This window comes from Stegodyphus dumicola, chromosome 3 (genome assembly GCF_044657685.1).
Source record: "Stegodyphus dumicola isolate Sdum_Otavi_A_Nest chromosome 3, ASM4465768v1".
In the NCBI taxonomy this organism is placed as follows: Eukaryota; Metazoa; Arthropoda; class Arachnida; order Araneae; family Eresidae; genus Stegodyphus; species Stegodyphus dumicola.
In genome coordinates, this window is record NC_140770.1 from 223,595,967 (window position 1) to 223,621,568 (window position 25,602).

The following is a 25,602-nucleotide window of genomic DNA, read 5'->3' on the forward strand; positions in this document are numbered from 1 at the left end:
TTCGACTTATGTTTAATTTATTTATATAATTATTATTTATGTATATAATATTTGTCTGCTCTCAATATCATTTTTAACGCACATTACGTAGGATATTAGTTGAATTTTGTGCTTCCCAGATAACATAACCTCAATTTTGTTTTTTCACTTAAAATCGTTAGCATCATCAAGTAAGTCTTCGATAAGATAGTTTACTTCTTCCACATTTTATTGTTTGTATGCTTTAGTTATTATTTGTATGCTTGTATTATTAACGTATAGGAGTATGTTTTGTTAGTTGTACATCACTGAATTTTGCTTCCCCATTTTTATTACTTTTTTATTAATTCTGCCAATCACAATTAAGTACAGTATGCTGAAAATCAAATTGTACTAAGTGTCTTCTTAGCACATCAATATTCCTCTTGTACTTTAGTAAATACTTCTCAATAGCCCTGACAGTTTTGGCTAAGAATTCCTGGAGCTCAGTAATTAGCAGCAACTATCGCATCATTCATCTACCCTTTTTTCTTTATTATTATTTTTTAATCTTTTTTTTTTTAATTGTTTATTTTATTTCATTTTGTTGTTGTTGTTGTTGTTGTACTATGGCAACTAATGAAACTCACCTGGAAGTGACTAAATGGGAGAATTCCATTTCTCCAATTCAATCACTTCCATCTCCTTTCACTCGTTATTATACTAACAAGCCAGAATTCTCAAGATTACAGACACTGAAGACAGAATGTAATAAGATGCTAGACTTAGTTTTCTTCAGCACACCAAAGAATAGGTTTAGTAAATCGGATTGAGAATCATTAAAGCAATTTGTCTTTAGCGTGAGAAGCTCTTCACAGAACAAGAACTGCATATCCCCTGCTTACAGGGTCAAATTGAAGCACAATTCCAGTCCTGAAATGGAACTCTCAGAAATCTCCAAGAGTTTCTACCTCAGCAGGTTCAGTGCACTCTCGCTGAAATAGATTTTGCACCTTTAGGTGCACCTGAAAATCAACCCAACGACACACCGTTCATTGAAGTCACACCGCGTAAGAAACATTGTCCGTCAACATCAGCACCAAAGAATATCCCCACTGCTGTAATTCCGACTGAACAATTCCTTCGCGTGCTCTCGATAAACGCTAAAGACTCTAGCCGCACCCTTGAGAATATTAAATACCAATTAGTTGCAGGACTCCGCCCCTCACAACTAGGGGTCACAATAGTTCAAATTCGGCAAACGCGCTCAAAGGAATTGCTAATCAGGCGCAGAGAGAGCACACATATCTCTAGACTTCGCTAGGCAATTGAAGAACGCCCACAATTAAGTGACTGCCTCATATTACCGGAAACCAAACCACCAGGAGAATCCATCATTGTCTTTAGCGTTCCAACGGAAGCGACTGAGGAAAATATTGTCGAAGCGCTTAAAGACCTCTTGCCACCATCATTAACAAGTAAAATCTCTCCCAAGATGTCATTGCCTGGACGGGACGGCAACTCAAACTGCATCTCAGACGTAGAATCTGGTATCAAGAAACAGCTGCTAGCAAAGGGCAAGGTTTTCACCGATTTCATGTCTTGTCCTTTTCGTCCCTTACGTACGAGTAGCACGTTGCTATAATTGGCAACAATTTGGTCATATTAGTAAAAGTTGCCGAGCCTCACCTTCTTGCTCCAAGTGTGGAAAAGGTCACTTAGTGCAAGACTGTCAGTCAGAAGAAGTAAACTTTATCAAGTGTCATATTTCTAAGGCCCACAAGGCTGGCCCAATCTAACAATTGAATCAGTTAATACAGCAGTATTAATACAGAACTGGGAAGTCAGCGACCTACCTTCTGTCAGTGACCACCGCATTATCACATTTCACCTAGGCACATCGCATACCTACGTCATAAATCGTCGCTACAAAACCTGCTATAGTGGACACGAAGCATTCAGAATTCCACTCCAACTGCACATAGCAACTATTGAAGCAAACTTAGATAATTGTCAAATCCCAGAGCAACTTGATTATCATTACTATCAACTTCTGCAACACTTAATAAAAGCTTGCGATAATACCTTTCGCAAAAACACCTTTCTTGGTGGATCCCTACACTAAATGCAGAATTTAGCAAAATCCGAGCTTTGCGCAGAACAGCACAAGCAACAACAGAGCAGCCACTTAGATGCCAACGCATGCTGGAATTTTGCAAGGCCAGAGCACAATACAAGCGCAACATTACGGCTGAAAAACTCTCTTCTTGGATGCACTACTGTTTCACAGCGACTTACGGTGTAGTGCAGAAAATAGCCTCCGACAAAGTATTTTGACTTTCTCATGAAAAGAAACCTCCTCCCCCAACTCTCTCTTTTTTTCACGGAGAATGTATTTTAATTATGTTTATTGTTCTCTGTGCCTTTTGGAATTAAATAAAATAACTGAAGTAATCACTGCCTCCAAATATTTTTATCAGTATATTAGGATTATGATGAAATACATAGGACATGTGTTCTTTATTTAAAGAATAGTTGTACATAAAATGACGTCTCGAGTAATATCGCATTCTTGACAGCTCCGAAATTATAGATATGTGAAATTTAACTGTACGGGAACATTTATGCAACAATTAAGCAAAGTTAGGATATAAACAAAATGTGAGCATAAAAATGACGTACAGCGGAAGCGAAAATTTTATGCAATCAATATAAGATATAAGATGTCATAAGAACAAGGAATTATAAAAATAATCAATAAAAACCAATTCTTAAGAATTCCCAAATGACACAATTGATTTGTGATATATAAAACATGATATAAATACTTTAAAATGTATTTCTTAGAAATATCTCAGAAAAATGGATTAACTGCACTTCCAGACCTTGCGCTTGCTTCTTTAGAGTTTTTTTTTATTAATTTTCTGTCTAGTTTATATTGCAGGAATAGATTAATGAATGTGCTTCTTGCGTAACAAAGTTAATACTGAAGTCACTGCCAATGATCATAAGAATTTTGTCTAAATTCTCATCTGTCCTAGGTCAGGGATGCCTTAATAGAGGAATGTCTGAGTGAAACTGCTTCGTATCTATGTTATACGTAAGGAAAACCATGAAAATATTACTGCATCTAAGAGTGCTCGCCAAGGTTTAAACTCGAGTCAAGCTACCAATTTCAATGTTCTTAACGACCCTGCCAATAGTGAACCTGAACAGCTCAGTGAGCCTACGCTTCATATATCAATAGTTTCCAACTGCATTCCATTAAAAGTCATCTTCCTAATACTTAACCTGATACTTTTATTCCAGAATGCAAAAATTTTTAATAGCAAGACTTAAAATTTTTGCATTTGATTCCTATTATTACTTAAATTAATAGCTTATAAAATGACCGTAATTACATGCGTTAATATACATTTAAAACCTAAAGAGTACATTAATTGGCCTCATAACTGTAAAATGCTTAGCTGAAATATTTTTAACTGTATTTCGTCTGAACCCACTTTTTACATGGGAAATGTATGCTAAAATGTAATCCAGTTCAAAACAAGCTGACATCATTACTAGCCAACAGTACAGCTTGGTAACAGCAGCCTCTGCTCCTAAAACCTGAGAATATTTTAGATAGATAAATATACAAAGAACCAGAAATGCATGGAGAAATCAATGTTTTGAAATTTTGGTTATAGGAAACCTCCTTAAATGCGATAAAACTGCTGGAATAATAAAGTATAAAATTAAAAAGTAATTTTGATTTTAACAGTAATAATGACGCAGAAAGAAATGCAAATCATATTGCTGGCTACTTTTCATTTCTACCTGATATGCGCTCCTCAGCTAAATAAGCTAAGCTTATCAGTTTTTATTCATGACCTACCGTTATCATTTCACTCTCAAAATCAAATAAGAAGTAAAATACAGACCTCATATGTCATTGTTGCAAAAGCAGATTGGATAGGCAATTATTTTGTTTATTTTGTCATAAAATTAAATGACAATTTTTTATAGTTAATATGACATAATAGGCTGTGCAAAAAAAGGATTATATATGTTGTCATTACTAAACTAAACCCGCAACGCGGTATTTAGATTTCACAGAAAATGAACGATCATTTAAATTGGAAAGTTTAGCGTCATCATAACGCAATTTATTCATAAAATTAAAAAGTCGTACGAAACAGTAAGTAAAGTCAGCTGACGAATAGCTCACTTATTAATCGTGGAAGGAAAACCATTTAATGATCGCGAATTAATTAAATAATATTTGCTTAAATGAAAATGAAAAATGAAATGTGGCCAGAAAATTTATTATTGATTATGATATATTTTGATATGTCAATCTTTCGGTGAGAGCAATTGTTAAGACTTGAGAACATAGAGAGCCATCTGAGAGTCATCTAAAAGACAAGGTTGGCTCTTTGTGCTAAAAGTAGACAGATATTACCTGGCAATCGAAAGATACTGCTAGTTGCTGGTGTTTACTCGAGAGGTGAATGCTGAACTTGAGGTGATTGAAAAAGTAGCTTCTATGAATAGTTTACGTGGAGCAATCACATGTGAAGATGTTTTCGAGGAAGACGAGGAAATGTTAACCCATTCTGCAATATAGTCAGTTAAAATGTGTCACAACTGATTGTGGAAAAAATATGTGTATAAGGGGAAAATGATTTATTGGGCAAAATTTTAAAGCTTGTGGAAATGCTAAACATCTGGTAATTCATTGTATTATTCACCAACAAGTTCTTTGTGGGAAACACTTCAATCTGTCATGTGTCAGTAATAAACTTCAATCGCTCTCGTGGATTTAACCATCTCCAGGTTCCTAGATTTTTAAGATATCGAAGCTGAATATCCTGACTTTTCTTATCATACAGCAGTTTGATGGCTCAGCAATGGGAACGTTTTGTTGAAATTCTTCGAACAGAAAGTCAGATATATTTTAAATGAGAAAAATTGCCCACAATCTTCATTATCGAAAAGCGAATGGTTACGGAAATTAATATTTGCCACAGACGTCATAGTGTATTTCAACTAATTCAATTAAAAATAACAAGGAAAAGAGTACTCATATGTGAAATATATTACACCGTTAAGGCATATCGCCGAAACTTTGAATTGCAAATAATACTACATAATTTAACCATTTTCCATGCTGTAAGAAATTTCAAATATTAACAAAATTCCCATTCCCGCAAGATATAATTCGCGCAAGATACATTTTCTGAATATATAGTAAAGTTACAACAGTGTTTTCTGGATGTTGATGCAAGTGCAAAAGATAGATACATCCCTGTTTCAAAATCCATTTGACTCTATAATTGAGGAGCTTCTATCAGACCTTCAACTGGAAGTGATTGAGTTTCAAAATAATTAAACGCTAAAAAAGGCCCTAACTGAATTTTATAAATATCTTTCAGAAGACAAATACGCCCAATTAAAATCCTATGCATGAGCCTGGATATCCGTGTTTGAGAATAGTCTCTGTGCTGTACTGTCAAGGGAAACCAAATTAATGTTCCCCGTGCTGATAGTTCACGCTGCTAGAAACATCGACACACCGTATGAGTGGATACTGGAGATACTGCAAACATGCCCATTTCCGGACTAATGGTACGTGATATGGTTGTATGGTTTTGCAGGGCTGACTTCACAATATGTCTGATATTGTCTGTCGTTAGTCATTGGAGTTGAGATCCTGCGTGCCGTTCAGTAAAACCCTCAGCAACCCACTAATTCCATATTCGCATGACAGCGGTTGGATGTTGACCAGTACGACGGGCAATATCACGGAACGATAATTCACACTCTCGATAGGCGTCGATACTGCCTCTATCGACGATCATTTGCAAACAACTTTAATGATTGGAAGTACTAATTTCGAACTCTTGTATGATGAAATATTATCTCAGAAAAACAATTATAATCTTCACATTAGAAATTTTAATCTATTTAATAATAACGTTTCCAATACAAAATATCACTGCTTAATAAAATAATAAAATGTCCCCTCCTCTTTTTTTTTGGTCTAAGTGATAAGCACACATTCATTGCTATTTAGCACGCCAAGTCTAAAATTTTCACAGTCTGGAGAGTTTTACAAAAATCTTTTGTAGACCCCTGTACATTACTACTAGCATTATTTTGCATTTATGAAAACAGCATCTGCATTATAGCATAAAAATAATACCGCATTGCAAACAATTAACTGCATTTTTAATCGTAGTAAAACTTTGCATGTGTGTATGCCGTAAATCCTTTGTAACTGTCTTAACTGTTAACTTTTATTTATTTTGTGTGCTTATGCGTGATTTATGTGTTAATAAGTGCTTGATTAATTGTATTCTTTTATATGAGTTTTATGAGTTTATGTGTGATGTATGCATTTTATGTATCTATATGTCTTACTGGATTGGATACATATGTAAACTGTCTGTTCAAATTTAACGTCAGTATCATCAGACTATCTCTCCCAAAGCCAAATGTAATTCATTCAACAACCTTTCCTTGTCAATGTTGCATTTAACACCAGAAGCTATCCCACCATGAGGTGCCTCATGGCCTCAAGGGAAGTCTCGCTGCTACAGATAGTAATGGGGGCGGTACAGATAACTGTCTACCAGTGTTAGCCACCACGTGTCAAGCCACCAGTGTAGCCACCACGTCACCACGTATAAAGTGTTAGCCAGCACGTGTTCTCGTCTTCCGTCACCTGTCACTTGTACATCTCGGCACTTGCATTCCAACCTCCCAGACACAAACTGAAGAAATATTACGGTCTGGATTTTATGTTATGTAGTTGAAGCTGGGTTCTAAGAAATGCGGGTTATATTTGAATGTGCACCTCTAGAAATCGAAATTATATATAACCATGTCAGGTCATCACATATACAGAAGTTATAGAGAAGTAATTCATTTTTAATGGCATATCGCATGAAAATTTGGTATATAATCTCTTACAAAAAAAGCAATAATATTCAGCGACGTACAAAGTTTTATGATATCTTTACTTCCTATGTGAACGAAATGTACATTGAACCCTTTATATTGACTAGTTTGGAGCTTTTAACATTTCTATTAAATGCTATTCCCTTGGAGCAAGTAAATCAAATACAATTCACGTAGACATTAATTAGTTATTTATAACTGCAGCAATCACTGAAATTTCTTAAAAAATTACTACTTTTCTGATAACTTATTATCATTTTAACAAGCTTTTATGTATGATTTTAACAACAGAAGTGCTTTCTGCCTAAAAATTTTTTCAACATAATTTCTGAGGTTTGTTAATCACAGTTTTCATTTATTCTAACTTCTTATTTTCAGGCAATAAAATTTGCATCTCTCAGAGAATTAAATTTAGCGTTAAAATAAGACTTTTAAAATCTTTTAAGCATTTCCTTAAATTATTTCTTCTTTTTAACCACAATATGTGTCTTTGTTTTCAAATAATAAGCTAAAATTAATTTTATATTAAATCAAAATCAAATGCACGTGTAACAATGAAACGCATATCGAGCTTCTAAAGTTCAAATAATTAGCCTCATACACTTAGCGCTTTTGTTAATAAAATATGTGTCTGGAATTTTGAGGAGATATCAAAATTGGAAGACATTAATACCGCAAGTAATTTTATGCAAAATATTACTTCAAGTAATAAATAACTAATGTAAAATGAGCAAAGGAAGAAATGTTCAGCTTCAAAACTTCAGAAATATTTTCATAATTTATCAAAAAATACTATATAATATCAGAATAAAAATTCATATACTGATAAATGGTTGGAGACTCTGCGAAGGAAACTGTATAAATTATGTATCTAGGTAAAGCTGATAGGAAACTACATATTCATGAAACGAAAATATGGGGAAACCGAAGGTATTTTACGCCCGATCTGAGGGAACAGTTCGAAAATAGTGAAATCAGTTTTTACGTAGGGTATTAGAAATGCAGTAGTCCTTTTATTTTTTTTAATATTCCTGTTAGTTTTTTATTGGAATTTGAATTAACTTAAAAATTCCAAATCTAGTATTATTTACGCATACTGGCACAAACAAAATCTGTTTAAGATAAATATGATTTAACTGCGTTTATTATAAATGATGTTTCGTGTGGTTCTATTGCATGAAGCTTCTTAGTAAAGTTATATTTGCACGTATGTTAAATTGATATACAAACATGTTTATTCGTGAGCTCTCATAAATTTATAATCTAAGAATAAGTCTGAAAATATATACAGCCTATAAAATTTAAAATATCTTTACCTGAAAATTTATATGTAGTTATTGTTAAAATAGCAATCAGATTTTTTATACAATTTTAAACTTACGGTAGAAAGAAAATCACATGCATATGGTGATAATAAATATTGACTTACCAGTGCAGAAAGGCTTAGATGGTATCACATCGGGGCTGTCATCTTCAAAATGTTTCAGTTTGGGTGTTTGTATTCTGAAATAAAAGCCACGAATGATTTCTGTGCGTTTAAAATGCGTTGCCTTATTTTACCGATCGTACAGATTCAACAACATTAAAACTATGCTTCGACAACATATATACATATATGAAAGATAAGATAACACACATAATATGAAAAGGGTGCATGCCGTCGACGAAAGTTGAAAACCACTGGTCTAAATATTTCCCTTCCTCCCCCCCCCCGCGAAAAAAACCGTTACGATCATTTCACAGTTGTGTAAGATCGCATAATATGGATTAATTTAAAATTATGCTTTTTAGATTGATATAGTTTATAAGCACTTACTCGTATTAAGATAGAAAAAGGATATCTCAGAATTTAACTGAAGAATAGGGTGCTATTGTAAATTAAATTTAGAAACTTCCTTTTATTATTTTTATCTTACATATCTAAATATAAACAGAAGGAAAGTAGAAACATTTTAGAATCCTGCGCCTTGGCTGCAAAGATTTAATTCATAATCAAATAAACGAAATGGAAATACTATCAAAAGTGCAAATTCAGCCAAAACTTGAAATTTCAATTTAAAGCCAAAATTAATTTGAATCAACTAAGTAATTTAAATGCCATTTCCATAAAGTAAAAAATCGGAAAATAAATAAATTGAAAATAATTTTAAAATGTAAGGATTATGTTAATTTCATTAACAGTTAAATTTTGAATTAATCTTTCCTATCGACTCTTAATTTCAACTTACCACTTCCGGCCAGAACGTAGTTTTAGAATCACGTCTGAATGCTAACGAGGAAGAGCGGTATTTAACGGCGAAGTTCTAGTCTTAGGGAGAGAGATAACAGATATTCTGGCTACACGCATCCGCCTTTTCAGGCTACTATTACGTTCTGCCGTACTTTAGGCCCTTGATAGCTTCGCAGTCAATTAGCGTTAAGGTGCCAACTCTGTTAGAATTTTGATGGCTTCGGCTATATTTCTTCAGTTAAGATTAGTTTATTTTGATTCTTAGTCTCTTAAGTTCAAGCCCAAGTGTTGGCTTTATTGTAGAACTCCAAGACGGAGTTATCTTAAATCTTATTTGAATAATAAGGGGTTATTTTACCCTTCTACCTTGTTATTTCCTGTCACACGAACTCAAGCGATTATTCACTTATCAGTTCGTAAGATTCTTCACTTTCAACGGTAAATTAGAATTACACAGTGGAGAATCCTACAAATTGTAAAAGAAAATTAAACATGAAGTAAAGAAAGGAAAGAAAAAGAAAAATTATCTCTCAAGCATTAACTAATAGTAGTGGTAAAGCAAATTCAATTGAAATGCAAATTAAATGAAATACGAATTAAACGAGAATTAAAAAAAATTAACATTTGAAAATTTAGTGAGACAATGCTGACTCATCTGGGGGTATTAGCTTATCTCACTCTCTTCCCAATTGCTCAGACATCGTGTTTCGTCCTTATCATGTTCATATAATCTAAACAACTTTTATAAAATTTTTATTCATTTTAATTATCAATGTACCGTAATGAGGAAGCCCGTACACATGTTCAAGAATTCCCCTACACGATGTAAAACATGTTAATGCAGTAATTTAAAAATGTAAAAAGCGCTAGAAAAATACACAAATATCAATTCAAGATATCAAAACATGTAAATAAGATATTTAGAAAAATAAAAATAACCTACATTGCAAAAATATTGAATTAAATTAATAGTGACATATTTAAAATAATAAACTAGTCCAGAAAAAGTTTCAAAAGCTTCGATAAACTTACTTCAATATAACAAACATTTCAACTAAACAACAGGCTGTTTTCCTAATTCCAAGAGCAAGGCGAATCTGCAGTTGCCAGTGGATATTTTACTTATTTCATCGTGTAATTTTACTTATCTAACCACGCATTATTATTAGTTGAATAAACAATGCCTGTAGGTGAATTGTCTATAATATCAATAAATTTAATAAAGAAATTTCGAAATAATTGTTTAATAATATCCAACATTGTGAAGTTTTTTAGAAATTTCATTCCCTCTTATCTAAAAAACTGTATGTTAATAAACTGTGTTTTATCATCATTTTTCTACATATTTTTATAATTGTTTAATACATGGAGACACTAAATAATACTTCCAAACACTTAAATAAACCCTAAAGATTGGCTACTTTAATTCTTTTCGCATATGCGGTTATTTTTAATTTTGAGCTCACTAACTAACAGATAAAACATCAAAGAAGCTTTATAACCAAAACAGTAAATATAATTTGGAATAAATAATCTTCAAATGCAAATCTTTAAAAGACTTAAAGTACAAGAAGTTTTTGTCAAACAAGCGGTATTTCATTAATAGAGTTTTTAGTAAAAGTAAAAGATCTTTCCGCTTTCGACTGCGGACGTTTTTATTCCTGTACTCAGCTTTTATAATTAGACTCTTTTTTTAAAAAACTTGTTATTTTTCTACCTCGCCGAGCTACCCATCTTTTATGCCTAGCTTTTTTGTGGCTATCAACGGAAGGATTAGTCAGTTTTCCCTATTTCCTTTTCCTTAAGTTATATAAATTTCATACCGCAATGAAATTACATAGTGCCGACATAATTAAACGTAAAATTTTCTTTGAAATGAGGTAAAGCTTCTAGTTAAATAAATCTAAAAGAGCAGCGTGCAAAAACATATGCCTTAAAGCATATTCGTCTTGCTAACGCCTAGTTGTATTGAATGAGACTCCTCTTGATGTTTTTATATTGTTGTTTCTAGAAAGGAATGTTTTATATATTTTAGTTTCAAGTAAAGCTGGTTTATTTCCTGGGCGGGGGGGGGAAGAAAATTGCTGTTTCTATGGATTGCCAGACACATGCATATAGTCTGAAGTGTCTTGGTGGTGAATCTTTTTAGTGGATTCATGACGCATCTCCTTTTCCATTGTGTATGGATAAAATATAGTAAATAAGGCACTTATAAAGCGAATTGAGAAAAATTAAGTAGTTATATTTATTGCATGTCAGTATGATAACCTTCTCGTTTTAATTAGAGAAAAGAATAATCATGAAATTTGACCATTTGTAGTAAACTATAAGAAGCAAAATCTTGTATCCTTCTTCCAGAATTATAAAAAATTACTTCAAAAATTGATTATTAAAATGAGTGACAGCTTTAAAATCAAGATTAAGATTATAAGGTATTTCTATCGCCTTCTTAACATGCCTTCCTGGTGTAGTGGTCAGCACACTCGGTGCGTATTTGAGAGGTCCGTGGTTCGAGTCACGGAGAGGGCATTGCTCATTTTTCCATTTATTCTGCTTTCAAATAATACCTAATGTCTCTACAGTGGCGCCCGAGTTAAAACAAGATGACGGATGATGATTCTCCACCACCAGGCATTGGCGATTGGCACCCCTAATCCCCACTCACCCTTTTCTGATCGTATATAAGATATTTCTCCCGCTTTCTTAGCATGCCTTCGTGGTGTATTGATCAGCCCGCTCGGCCCATATTCCGGAGGTCCGAGGTTCGAGTCAGAGAGAGGCATTGCTAATTTTTCATCTCTCCTGTTTTTAAAAAAATACCTAATGTTTCTACAAGATAATTTTACACAGTAAGAGAGAGAGACCATAGAATATCCCTAAATATTTATTATCATATTCGGAATCCGTGCATATTGGTCATAGAAAACGCAGTATTTTTCTATGTTAGCTAATTAAAATATGCAAAAAGATACACCAACTCGAAAAATCTCTTATCGACGTACTCTCGCGATCAGGAATGCGTGTCTGGAAATTATTCCAAATCGGGAAAAAAATTCGGAGGAGAGAAGCCGCAATATCCAGGATATGAAAAAAAATCGGAAAAATAGGATGATGATTGATTCATAAATGAGAAAGCTGAAAAAATTCGCTATCCATCGAAAAAAAGGGCCAGGAAAAAACTTACCTCTTGAACTTGTGTTAATATTATAGAACATTCAGAAAAAAATTGCGAAAATGGCTGAGCTTTTGATTCATATTATACTGAAGCGAGTGAGATTTACTGATCTTAGACAGCAAAGCAAAAGGCAGCTTTGACATCAGCGCCATATTAAATTTTGTTGGATCTAGATGAAACGGTAGAAATGTAAGCATAGTATGTTGAATTCTTTAATGAAAAATGTGTTAGTGTAAGATCTTTGATGAATGAAATTACTTTACGAGACATCAAAGCTACAAGGAAACGAAATACTGCTATATTTTAAGCAGTACTGAAATTTAGAGTTCATTTCAGTGAACATCTTTCTATAATTTTGAAATAGATGATGCCATAATACGCTTACGTCTGGTAAATATCCTCTCAAAAATATTTGCGTGGGCTTTCATAGTCCAAAAATAAGGCAGACATACTACAGGCCAAAATGAATAAAATGGTAATGTTGCTGTAAAAACATCAAAGTCAGAAGGAAATCACATCAAGAAAGAGTGTCAAGTAAGTTTAGTACAGATTAGATCACTGAGACCAGCAAATTAAAAAAGGAAATAATTCGATAAAATTTATCAGAACCAGAAATACCTTGAAAATTTTACCAGTATTAATTATGGGGCGACTAAATTAGTTAAAGAAATTTTTAAAGCAAATTTTTTATCGCAGGCAAATTTTCAAATTAGCTTAATTTTGTACAGTTTTGATTGTTTTAAATATCTTTAACTACATTTTTATTTTTTTTTCCTTTTCAAAAGTGAAGTTTTGCCCAAACCTAAGGGGTAGCCCAGACTTATCCATTACTAGCATTCTACCTATATGGTAGACTACGTTTATCTATTAAGAAAATACTTAATATTTACTCTTTGCAATATGCTTTTCTCTCTTAAAAATAATTCTTTCAAACTAAAATTTACAACCTCAAAACATGCAACATCTGCAATCTGACTCATTTTCTTAATAGAATTCAAATAAAGATAACTCTTAACTTGAAAGATAGAAATGCCAATTCAGATGCATCACCCTAATGTTGTTCAGAAATCTCGGAAGAACCATTAGAAAAATTTCCGAAATAAACTGCTTTGAACTGGCAAATCGTTACTGAAGTTCCACTGGAAACTTATCAATCAAGAACGGAGGTTAAAAATAAAGACAGGGCGTTAAATCATCGTTTTCCTTTTCGTGTCGTGACATGCGGCTAGGCGTCACGTTGTATGACAACATAATTTGATAAATGTAAAGGATGTGATAAGGATAAATTAGCATAAAGGTTGCGTGACTTAAAGTCGAACAGTACAAATTTCTCATCCATCTACAAATGAGATCACGAAAACTAAGAATCATACTCCGGATATTTGAACAGTTTGGCTCAGCCATTACCGTTCTGAGAGAAAAGCGCAGATCGTAAGAAAGCAAGAGCATTTAAGTTATTATATATATATATAAAAGAGTTGTTTTAAAAACTCTTAAGTTACTAATTCTTCTCAACGGTGCACATATTTGGAAGAAATGGGGCACTTTCTCATATTCACAGAATAGTGCTCTCATTATTTGAAATATGCGCCTGGAGAGAAAAATATGCATGCGCTTTTGTTATTGAGGAATCTTCAAATGTGAAAACTGACAACGTTTAAAATGCATTATTGTATGCTTCTCAGGAATAATTTTACAAGCATTGTTTTTCCCATTTTTACACAATATCGGTCTGCCTTTGTTTTTATCCATATAACTGCTTTTTTTATTCAAATTAACTAACTAAATTAAATTCAGTAAGCTAAGTATCCAAATAATGAGTTTAAAACATTTAACTCAAACAAATCTAAACTCAAAATGGCAGTTTCACAAACATGTTTTTAAAATAGACAAGGTATTTTCTCTCTCCTTTCCACATGCTTCCGTGTAGTAAAGGTAGCACACGCGAAGTATATTCGAGAGGTCCAGGGTTCCAGCCCGGTGAAGACACTGCACAATTCTTACGTTTCCAGCATCAAAACACATAATGATTCTCCAGTGCCGCCTGAACTAAAAAGAGGTGGATGGTAATTCGCCACTACCAGTATTTGGCAATTGGGTCTCCTCATCCCCATTTGCCTTTTAAAAGGGGAAGTATATATGGTATATTATCTCTCCTTTCCAGTTGCCTTCGTGTTGTGACTCGACGCGTACTCCGGAGGTATGGTGTTCGACTCCCGCCGAAGGCACTACACACTTTTCAGATCTTCTGCTTCAAAATAACCTAATGTTTCTACAAATCTTATATTGATATGATTATTGAAAGTTTATAATCTATATCTTAAGCTCCTTATTTTTTACAATTTAAATTTACAAGTGTATATAAATGGAATACAGTCTTTAGAAACTAAACTAAAACCGGAAGATCAATCAAAATTTTGGTTTAAAAAAAAAGATACATTTTTTTTTCTATTGGTTGTGAGTTTTCCTACTCTTTCATAAGAGGTTAAAAAGGAAATAAATTCAGGCGATTTCTTAACAACTTCAGAATTTCACTGATAACTATATACATGGAGGCTAAGATTTTCAAAAAATTCAGTGTGTCTATATATATAATTTTTTTCTATTATATATATAGACAAAAGAAAAATTAAGAAATGTCAAGCTCAAAGTTTACAAGAAACATTAACACTCAAATTTGATATTTGCAAATAAACCATCAGACATTGTAAGTTGCGTAAAAAAAAGTGATGATTGAAATATCTCAATAATTTGTTCTCAATTTTGATTTGTTTATTAAATAACAGACTTTAGAAGCTATCAAGAACAAAAGTAAATACATATTTTAGAGAAAAAAAAATAAACTTACTTAGAGTAATGATTTATACTTTAAAAGCCTAAACTAGGATTCGAATTTTCTAATGACTCAGTTACTAATTTACGATTAGTACGTACTTCAGCAAAGTGCCCTATAAGTTCATCTGAATAAGGTAATAGAATAACGGTATAAAAATAATGGCATATAAATAATGGCATAAAATGAATTTTTTTTCAACTACGATTTTGTTAAAGAATTCTGTACTAAGTTAGAAAAGTATTGTTTATAGGTTACAAATATGATACTTTGTTTCAAGATAGCGATATTAATCTGATATTTCTTTACAGGTTAACATTAGCAAATGCAGACTGGTAAATTATTTTTTCTGTATAATATTAATAAGGTAATAGAATAATGGCATGGCATATTTATAATTATGTAATAATCAACTAGAATTTCATGCATACGTATATAAGTTAATTATTAATACTCAGCGACATGTCTTTCAAATAGTAAATTCTTCCAGCCCTATGAATACATAAACAGCTTATAACTTATCTGTAAATTCAGAAAGCATAGACATTTTAGATATAGATAATTTAACTTTCTATTCCTGATATATTTAAATTTAATGTGTGTAAGTGAAAATGTCATTTAAAGTAAATTATATGTATATTTGAATAAAATAAATATTAAAAGGTACAGAAATTTAGGAATAACCATACTTATGACGCAAGAAAACCCCTCCTATTCTGACATCTAACATTCAAACAAAATATGAATTTCCAAACTTGCTTTTGCAAATTAAAATTTTACTTAAAAACAGTTTTCACTTTTTAGAAGTTGCTAACTAATATTTGTACACAATAAAAACATGAATGCCTTAAAATTAAATAAAATGCAAATAGATGTTTTATATTCTGCACCTATGTAATATATTCCCTGTTTATGACTATCAGATATGGTTAAAATGACAGCATGTATATTTTTGAAAAGCGGCAGGTCTGCCTCTACACAATACCTAAATTTATCTCGAGTGCGGTGTGCATTTCAAAGCGACTTACTATAATTTATTTCGTAAGAAAATATACCGTGTTTCCCTGGAAAAAATGACTCGGCATTATAATAATTTTTCCTGCAAGACATGATAGGGCTTATTTTCAGGAGTCATTTATTCATGTTCAAAAACTATAGTTATTCACTTTTGAGAAACATTCAAAACTAAACAAAATCATTTATTCCAACACAACCCTGTCGTCTTCTGTAACATAGCTATAGAGGTCTAAATCAGGTTTCCCCGCCTGAATGTTTTGCGACTTCATTTTCTCTAAGGTCTACCCATTTCCTACTCTCTCATGTTCAGGAATACAACCCTTTTCAATTGAGCTATTCTTGTAAATGTAGCCTGCTCATAGGCCATTGTTAACACAGCTGTCCGCTATTTTATCCTGTGCATTATTCACCCAAGTAAAAACTTCTTGATGCTTAGATTGCGCAAAGTTTCCTCATTGATTCCTATCCATTATATTTTTAATATATTTACTGATTTCCGTGGTCAGCAATGTCTTTAAATGGCTTGTTAATTGCAGTATCAAGATTTTAAGAGATACGCAGTCAATCCTTAGGGAATCATTATTTCATCAATTCTTCATTCCGCAAGGAAGTTTCTTATAGCGCCGGGAATGCTGGCAGTATCCCACACTAGCATAATTTTGTAGTCACGCGCAGAAAGAGGGGCAGAAATAAATCGACGAACTTTCTTATTACGGCTGGTGTGCACCAAGCTTTTTCAGTCGTAAGAAGATAAATACCTGAAACACTTTCGATTTACGCTTTCTTGTCCTTAGAGGTGATTAGAGGGGGGTTTTTCTTTCCATCGAGACGTATTGCCAAAATGCATGCAATGCGTGCACTTTCGTAATTATCGGAGGGAATACATATCGCAGGGGCAGTTTTCTGATCAATGGTAGTTTGATATTCTTGATCATAAACATTGCAGCTTATCCATAGCAACCATATTAGAGAGTTGATGTTTAGTAAAGTTGATGCCTTCAATTAAACACTTGAATGCAATGGCACATTTAATCACGTCAGTATTTTCCAATTTGAAAAATGTTTTGGATATTCCCAGAGACGGTTCCTATCGCTGAAGGAAGCCATTCACTCAGTGTTGCGATGCTTTTAATTTGTCTGCTGATAAGTCTAGCTGTGGTTCCACTGCAAGGGCAAATGCTTGAATATATCAGCCCTGAGAACAATCAAACACTCTGCTCTTCTGTTAGCAGTACATTCACAAATGATGTGTTCTAATTAAAGTCAACCTTATCAACACTTAAGCTTCTTGGCAGTTCTTCGGCGACCTATTGACTGAGGTTATTGTACTCTGATCGCCATTTTGGGAATTTGGTAGATCTACGTTTTTGCACAAAGCTTTAAGGTTGTTATCCCTAGAGTCGTCCACAATTCTTTTCCTGTACTCCAAGGAATATCTTGCTCTATCCTTTTGCCCTCATTTTACCTGAGTATCAAAATTTATTATTAAATCAACTGCTAAACGTCCGTTGCTAACGCAACATATTGAATACTGAAGATTTTAATTCGTTGAAATCCACGTACATTTGTTTTGAATGTTCACGTCTGTTGTGTCTGCATTTGTTGATCGGACAATAAGGTGCCTTCTCGGCTGACGATCTTACCTAGGTCTTATTTTAGGGATAGGGTTGTAGGGTTTATATTAGGATTACTTCGAAACATTATACTGGGAGTTGTTCTTGTATTAGGTCTTACTTTCATAGGAAATACAGTATTATTTAATAAAAGTGAAAAAGCCATTCAGTATTGCATATAGCGTTTAACTAATGATGAAATTCTTGTGTCTTTCCTTTTACGTCTGTACCTGTAGTGTTTCGAGCAAGTCAGTTTTTTCAAGTTCTGCATTAATAATATTTACATGCATATTATTCAAGTTCTGCAATTATAATATTTGCATGCGATAAAAGCACATTTAATTATAGAAATTACTTACTTTTCATTATTTTCTCCCTGTTCCACTGAAAAGAGAAAAAAAAATTAACATTAATATTTCAGATACGTTTGAGGCATGTATTTTAAATGAGGGAAAAAAAGGTATTTCAAAAACGCTATAACAATAAATACAATTCTAATATTTATGTTTATTAAAATATTAATGCCTTATTTAATGTCTGAGTTCAGATGCCCTTAAAATGTTTACTATATCAATTGCTATTAAGGAAACTTGAAAGTTTTACAGCTCATCTTAGAAATTAATTTACTAAACTAACAAATAAATAATTGGTGTGTGTGTTATGGAGAAATCAAATTGTTCAAAAAATTACGATAATAAGTAACAACTATATTCTTTATCTTTAAAGCGTAATATGGAATAAATGAGAAAGGAAAGTATATCAAGCGTTTTCTCTAAATAAAAAACGATTTCCTATGAAACTTTTATCTCGCTTAAGAATTTCGTTTTATTTCCCATAAGAGAAATTTTCATATATTAAAGAATAACGGAAATTGCTTAATTATATGGTCTCGTTTTATATTTTGACTGGATTGAATTTAACATTTAAATACATGAAAAGAATTTATTATTTTATATAAGCTTGAAACATATATCACCTTAAAGTATGTAATTTAAAGCCAGATATTTTAAAACTTATTTTTATAATATACAGAGCTTCAAACGTTTGTCGTTTTGCTTTAAAGTTTTCCAAAATAATACACAAAGTTCCAAAAATACAGTCTATAAAATAAGATACTTCCGCAAATAGTAGAACCTTAGAATTTAAACACTAGAATTGCTTATCTAGTAACTAGAGAATTGAAAATAAATTTTCCTCAAATTTAAGTTTTTTCTTGATGTAATGTTGTATTAGTGTAAATATCAACACTCTTTGCCACGTGAAATTATTAAACGAAAGAAAATATTTTCAGCCTTAAATTAACAAATTAAAATGTGCAATTTAAAAATGAAAATTTGAGCTCGTGTATGTTTTTAGGAAGGTTATATTTATAGAACGGTTGAAATCCATTAAAAAGCTATTTTTTTTCGAAAAAATGTTTTTAAATATTTGTAATTAATTCTGTGTTACAGAATAAAAATAGCTAAAGTTATCTAAAGTTTCTATATTTTGTTTTATTTTTTTTAAAGTATTATAAGCCAGGTTTGCTAAATAATACCTGTTTCATGAAGGAAATTGTTATTATTCAACGCTAAATTTATGAAAATATGCTTTTAAAAAATGCATCAAAATACCAGGTTTGGCTATGGTAATATGGCAGTTTTTCCGAAAAAAAATTCTGCAAATAACTGCATATGTTAACTATTTCTGAAGAATATTTTCTTAGGCTAAAATATTTTCAGAAAAGTTATGAAATAATTTAAATAAAGGTTATTAATAGTACAATTCCAAATAACTATGAAATTATATGGGTTTGTATTTGGGAATGACATCTTCGCTATTCAGTCTTTTAGGTTAACAGTGAGCAAGTATCTAATCATATTTCATACTGTGGAATAAAACAGTTCTGAAAAGATTCTGCATCACTTTAATTAGAGCGGTGCATAAATTCTTAATTCTCTCTGAAAATAAATAGTTCATTGTTCTCCTATAAAGAAAATCATGTACAACTATTCAAGCAAATAATAAGATGTTTTATATTTCCGTGATTTGCTTCAAATATGTGAATTTTAAAGACTAATTGCTTTTCCAGTGAATAACATTAAACAAAAGTTATACTGTTTCATTTGCAAAATGAATCTTCCTGGAGGACCCCAAGCAGTTTTGAGCAATACAATCGGATTTAATTAAGGCTAATCTGCATAAATAGAAATACTTAAACCAAGCTAAGCCTTGCAAAGCTCTGAAAGAAAATTTCAAAGCAGATTTATTGACTTAATTCCAGGAACTTTTTATGATATTCTTCTAGCTGTAATGCTTTTCGGAAATTTAAATGTGGGTGTAGATTATAAGAATCACCCAAAGCATTTACAAACTGAGTTTTATAAAAGCTGTTCAAAATTATGTATCACAGAATGCAAATTAAAATTAATCATGCATCAAAAGCTATTTATTCACCTAAGATATTCTTCTTTACAATAAATAGATTTTCCCATTTTCAAAATACGTCAAGCCCAGAAAAGCTTTAAATATTAAATATTTTTCAATTAAAGGCAGTTATAAAAAGAAGTATATGCTTTGTATATTTTATTACGTTTATTACACTCTTTCAAATGTTCGATGAGCCATAGAAATATAGTAAAGAAAGTGTTACTGGTAAACATTTTCAACGCGTGCTAATATTTCTCCTTAAATTCAGCACTAGAAATGCCAATTTGTGTAATCCATAGCACAAAACGAGTTTCGTTGTCCTCGCCATTTCTTGCTTTTCAAAGTTAAACTTTATAAACTATTTTTGGGAGCGGTAAAGACGCTGAACACTGGTAGTTCGGTCCGAGGTTCGAATCCCGCGAACGGGCTGGCTGCATGGGCGTTTTCGTGGTTTTCCCCATGTGTAACATGTATACGAGCTAGTTTCCCTTAGACTGTCCTCCACGAAGATATCCTTACCTTTAGGCAGATAGCCCTCGTGTGCTTTGCCATAATTAAATAATCCAGTCCAAGCTATTTTTGACGTATCCCTTTTATTTAAAATTGTTGCTCAAACGGAAAATTTTTAATTAAAAATATTTCTTCGATACGGCATGACAATTCACTGCGGTAGGTTATCGTTGAATTAAGGTCAATAAGGCCCATTGTGTTCCATTTCGTGTATCTTTCAACTTCACATAGTATATCATTTGAATTTAATTGTTAGAAAGTGTACTCGCAACTTGTTATCTTATATATTTCACAATATGGGGATAATATAAGTGATGAAAATGGGATCAAAAATATCCCGAAGTATTCATGTTCAGTTTTGAACTGCGTAGGTACTATTTACTGAATTCTTCGTTTTGAAAGCGATTATTTATATATTTTTTCTTTATTTTGAATACTTTTAAATGTTTTCGATAAAAAACGGGACACTACAAATCATATTTATTTTATCTCAAGGACACTGAGAGCTACAAGAAAGATAAACAAAATTCGACTTTCGATAATCTTTCACATGAAACATTGCGAGAATGCTAAATGAACTTCCATAAAATAAATCTTGTGATAAAAATTGTCAAATGATAATAAATTATTAAAATATTTTTCCTGCATTTTTAAGAAGAACGAAAAACACGGTTCTTGTAAATATAAAACGGACGAAATATGCATCTCCTTAGCTATCCTTGCAGAGTCATTTGGTTTTATGATGCTGGAGACGTGAAAAATGAGCAATGACCTCGCCGGGACTGGAACCTGGACCTCTCGAATAAGCGCTGAGGAGAAAATTCGGACCGTCACTTGTGATGAAATGCGCATTTACCTCAACAACACAGGCCGAAAAGGGGTTGGTCTGCACCCGGTGAACACGTCAGCAGCGTCGCAAAGCGCGATTTTACTAATGAAAAGATCATGCTCTGTATCTGGTGGGATTGCAGTGGTGTTATCCACAATGAGTATCTGGGAAAAGGTAAAACCCTCGACAGTTACGTGTTCAGCGATATGCTAGTCCGTATTAATGCTGCTATCAAAGATAAATGTCGAACTGAGTTTCGGCGCAAAATGGTAACGTTCCATCAAGATAATGCAAGACCACTTGTGTCTGCATTCACCAGCTGGACTCTGTACAGATCGAATTGGATCTTTTAACACACCCACCATATAGTCCCAATATCTGTCCTAAGAATTTCTACCTTTTTTATATCTGCTGCTACATCTTGCTGGTGCTATTTTCCATTCTGCACAGGACGTCCAAAATGAGGTTACCTGTTTTTGAACTCGCTGCCGCCAAGATTCTGGGCCGAAGGTATTGAAAAAACTACCAAAATGTTAGCAGAAAATCAGAGATTTGGATGATGATTATTACCAACATTAAAGCTGTTCCTTTCATGTTTTGTTTAACCTTATCAAGAACGTTTTTTTGGTGGATAAATTTTGTTACAACCAGATATATTAGTAATTCCACATCTGAAGTGAACATTACAAGATGCTGCTGATTAACAAGCAGTTATGTTAGAAATTTAATAATTCGTCTTTTTTAGAAGTATTTGGAATATATAAAAAAACCCTTAATATTCTAAATTTAGCTATCTCTGATGTTAATAAAATGCTGGAAATTGCGTGAGATTGGTGAAAATGAAGTCTGGATCACATTCCAAACTAATACCAAAGAATCGCAGATTTGTTGACGAAAAATCAATCAAGACCCAAAAATTAGTACTTTTGCAGATTTAGAAAACTGATTTCAATAACGTTAACCCTGATGCTTTCAGAAGAGTCATTTAAGGCAGGGTCAACATTTTATGTTTGGGTCGGAAAGACATATTGATTTGTGACAATATCCAAATTAAGAATATAATTCGAAAACCTGTTGTCTAATGATAAGCACATGGGTAGAGGCACAATGGTTTGTGGATGTTTCATTGCTTTTGGAATAAATTTAGAGTTGATCGAAAATAATATGGATTAGTATGAACATGTAAATATTCTTTATGAAAACAAAGTATCTCCAAGGAAACTTGGAATACAAAAATACATTCAATTTCTATCAGGATAATGATCCTAATCATCTGAAGTTATTAAATCTTCTCCATAACGCCTTAGATCTAGATCCTCTGGAATACATATGGAGAGAGTTGGGGAAAAGAATAAGGATATCTGATACTTCCTCAAAAGCTACAGAAAAAAGAATTCTTGCTTAGGATTGCAACATTTTTAAGCGAAAAAAGTAGTTGAATGCATTCAAAGAGCATGAAAATTTAATTTTAATTGAAGGTTATCTATTCAATTATTTAACATCTGGTTATTCTCATGTTTATTAGAAATATAAGCTGTCTATTCAAAGTATTCTAATACTTACGTGAGATAATTTTCAGAACTTTTTCAATATTCGTTTTTTCAAACAAAAGTATTTTGAATATTTTTTTTTTTTTTTTTTTTTTTTTTTTTTTTTTTTTTTTTGAAAACAAGCAGGTTTTAGAGCAGATGATCTGTGAAAAACAAAATAATTTTGCTAACAACAGTAACTTATACTGAAAAATAAAACTGTACAACTCAAGTGTCTGAAAACAAATGTGAGCCACTAAATCTTCTGTTCAAAGTGAAGTGTTTACTATTTTAAGTGCATTCTTTGTTCAAAGTGAAGTGTTTACTATTCTAAGTGATCACAAAATAATTTTTCTTATAATATTCAAAGCTTTGTATCACATACTCTGAAAAAGTTTGATTCTTAAAACAATTGTGTATATTATGAGTCTACATGGTAACTCTTGGTAAGATGAATACGCTGCAATTGAAGTGTTAGAGACACCGGTAGTGATTAACGGGCTGGACAAAATCATTAGATTTCAGGAAAGCACACAAGATCTAAATCTCTATAACATGGATGCTTTCGATGAGGGATCTCTAAGGCCCATATCACACGGCGTTTGTTTCACACGAACAACTTTTTCGGACAATTTTTCTGCCTGGTTTACTATTGAAAGAAAGACGTGCGACTTTTTCCGTCCTTTCGAAAAAACTTGCAAGTTGTTCGTTTTCAACCAATGAGCTATCATGCTGTTAGCTTGATTGCAATGGAGAACTAGTTTCCCCTGTGTTAACTCCAAAGCGAGCTGTGGTGATTGGCTGTTGTGACAAAGCAGAAAAATTGCTCCAAACAGTTGTTCTTTCGAAACAAACCGACGTGGGATAGCAGCCTTAGGCAAACTAAATCGCATTGGTTTTATACTTGATAATAACTCTAAAAACACCCATGTAGCCAGCCCATTAGTCAGGATTTGTTACCAGTGTCAGTTGCCTTATTCGCTTGGTCGCTAGTGGATTTATGAATGCTTTGAAAAGTTCACTTTCATCGAAACACAGATCTCTCAGAATTTACATTTCATTTGTAGATCGAAGGAGCAATTAAAAACAACAAAAGAATTACTTTAAAAAATTTAAATATTAAACTAATTATTAAGATAGTTGAATGTGTTTAAATAGTTATTTGACAGAAGACTGAAGAATTATGCAATCTAGATGATTGGTCAGTTGAAAAAATATAAATTACTGAGAGATATAAATCTTGAAATTTCAAAATTAATCAACAGTATTAATATTTCTGACAAATATGGCAAGGCTTTAAAAAAACAGTAGTTTTGAGAGTGACGAATGTAAAAATAATCTTTTCACTTAGTCTCTTCAACATACCACGTATCCAAAGGTTCTTTTCAATTGAAAACATGTAGTATTTTATATGCACTTCTACAAACCATTTATAACCATTTTATTACTTGGAAAATTTGAACTCCCAATAAAAGGAACAGATCGCTTATTAATATATCTTTGAAACCCGTTATTCCATAAACCAAATGTTCGGCAAGTGTATTGGGCGAATGGTCCAAAGGGCGAAACGTCTTTGAAGTAATTTCAGGCTACATACCAAAGTATTAATTTTACGGCTTGGTAAAAGCCGTCATTTTTCAGTTCTCGATTGATTGTCTAATAACAGACAAAACTGGCAGCTAAGGTTCCCACCTCTCCCGGAATTCCGGGATTCTTCCGGAATTGGGCCCTGAAAATTAAAATCTCCCGGCTCCCGGAAGGAATTTAAAATAAATATTACTCTCCCGGAATATCAGGTTTCTCCAAAATAACGATACAATGCTCACGAACGAAATGGTTGAGAGCATCGAAAATTACACGACCGCGCACAGCAACCAAGAAACGTCTATGTCAATACATATTCTTTGCAGCAGCGATCTACGGTGAGCGGTGAGTAAGCGCCTTACGGATGAGTCGTAGTTTCATGTTGGCGTTTCGCGCTCATGCTCTCATTTTCAATCCATTCTTTCATTTAGTCTGTAATCAGCTAGCTATCTAAGAACAAGTGCATATTTTGAAATTAATAAAATGCTTTCATGATAATATCTAGTGAAAAAAAAAACGATTCTGATTCTGCAAGTGAACAAGTGCCACAAAAAAGGCAAAATATTCGACGTCGTTTCCAGACAAATGGTTAACTCAATTTGATTGGCTTATGAAGAGAGACAACTTTAACGGAGAATGTAAATTCTCTCGGAAAACGGTAATGATTGAGTACGAGGATGTTAAAGCTATAACTGTACATTCCCAAAGCAAGAAACACCAATCGTTAATATTGAATAGGGATTCTCCGCAATCGAATTTTTTCTGAAGAAATCTTCGAAAGAATAGTTTACTTTCTCGCTTGGCCCCTGACAATTACTCTAAGTTGCTTATTTATACATTATCTTTGTTTGAAAGTACATTTATTTGTGAACAGCTTTCTTCCCAAGTTAAAAATAATCGGTCCAAGAAAAGAAACAGGTTGATAAATGAGATCTATAGTTCGTGATTAAAATATATTCTAGTAATTTTT

The 25,602-nt window shown here is 32.7% G+C and overlaps 1 protein-coding gene across 2 annotated transcripts in view; it reads right to left on the reverse strand.

Annotated features, from left to right (window-relative positions):
- LOC118191245 (contactin-5-like) overlaps positions 1–25,602 on the reverse strand; it is a 554,648-nt gene that overhangs the window by 20,469 nt on the left and 508,577 nt on the right. For both annotated transcript variants that reach the window (XM_085813861.1, XM_085813860.1), the window contains 2 exons: positions 18,131–18,155; positions 8,333–8,406 (listed from right to left, as the gene is read on the reverse strand). In XM_085813861.1, the coding sequence (XP_085669987.1) occupies positions 8,333–8,406; positions 18,131–18,155 (99 nt within the window). The remainder of the gene's footprint in view (positions 1–8,332; positions 8,407–18,130; positions 18,156–25,602) is intronic.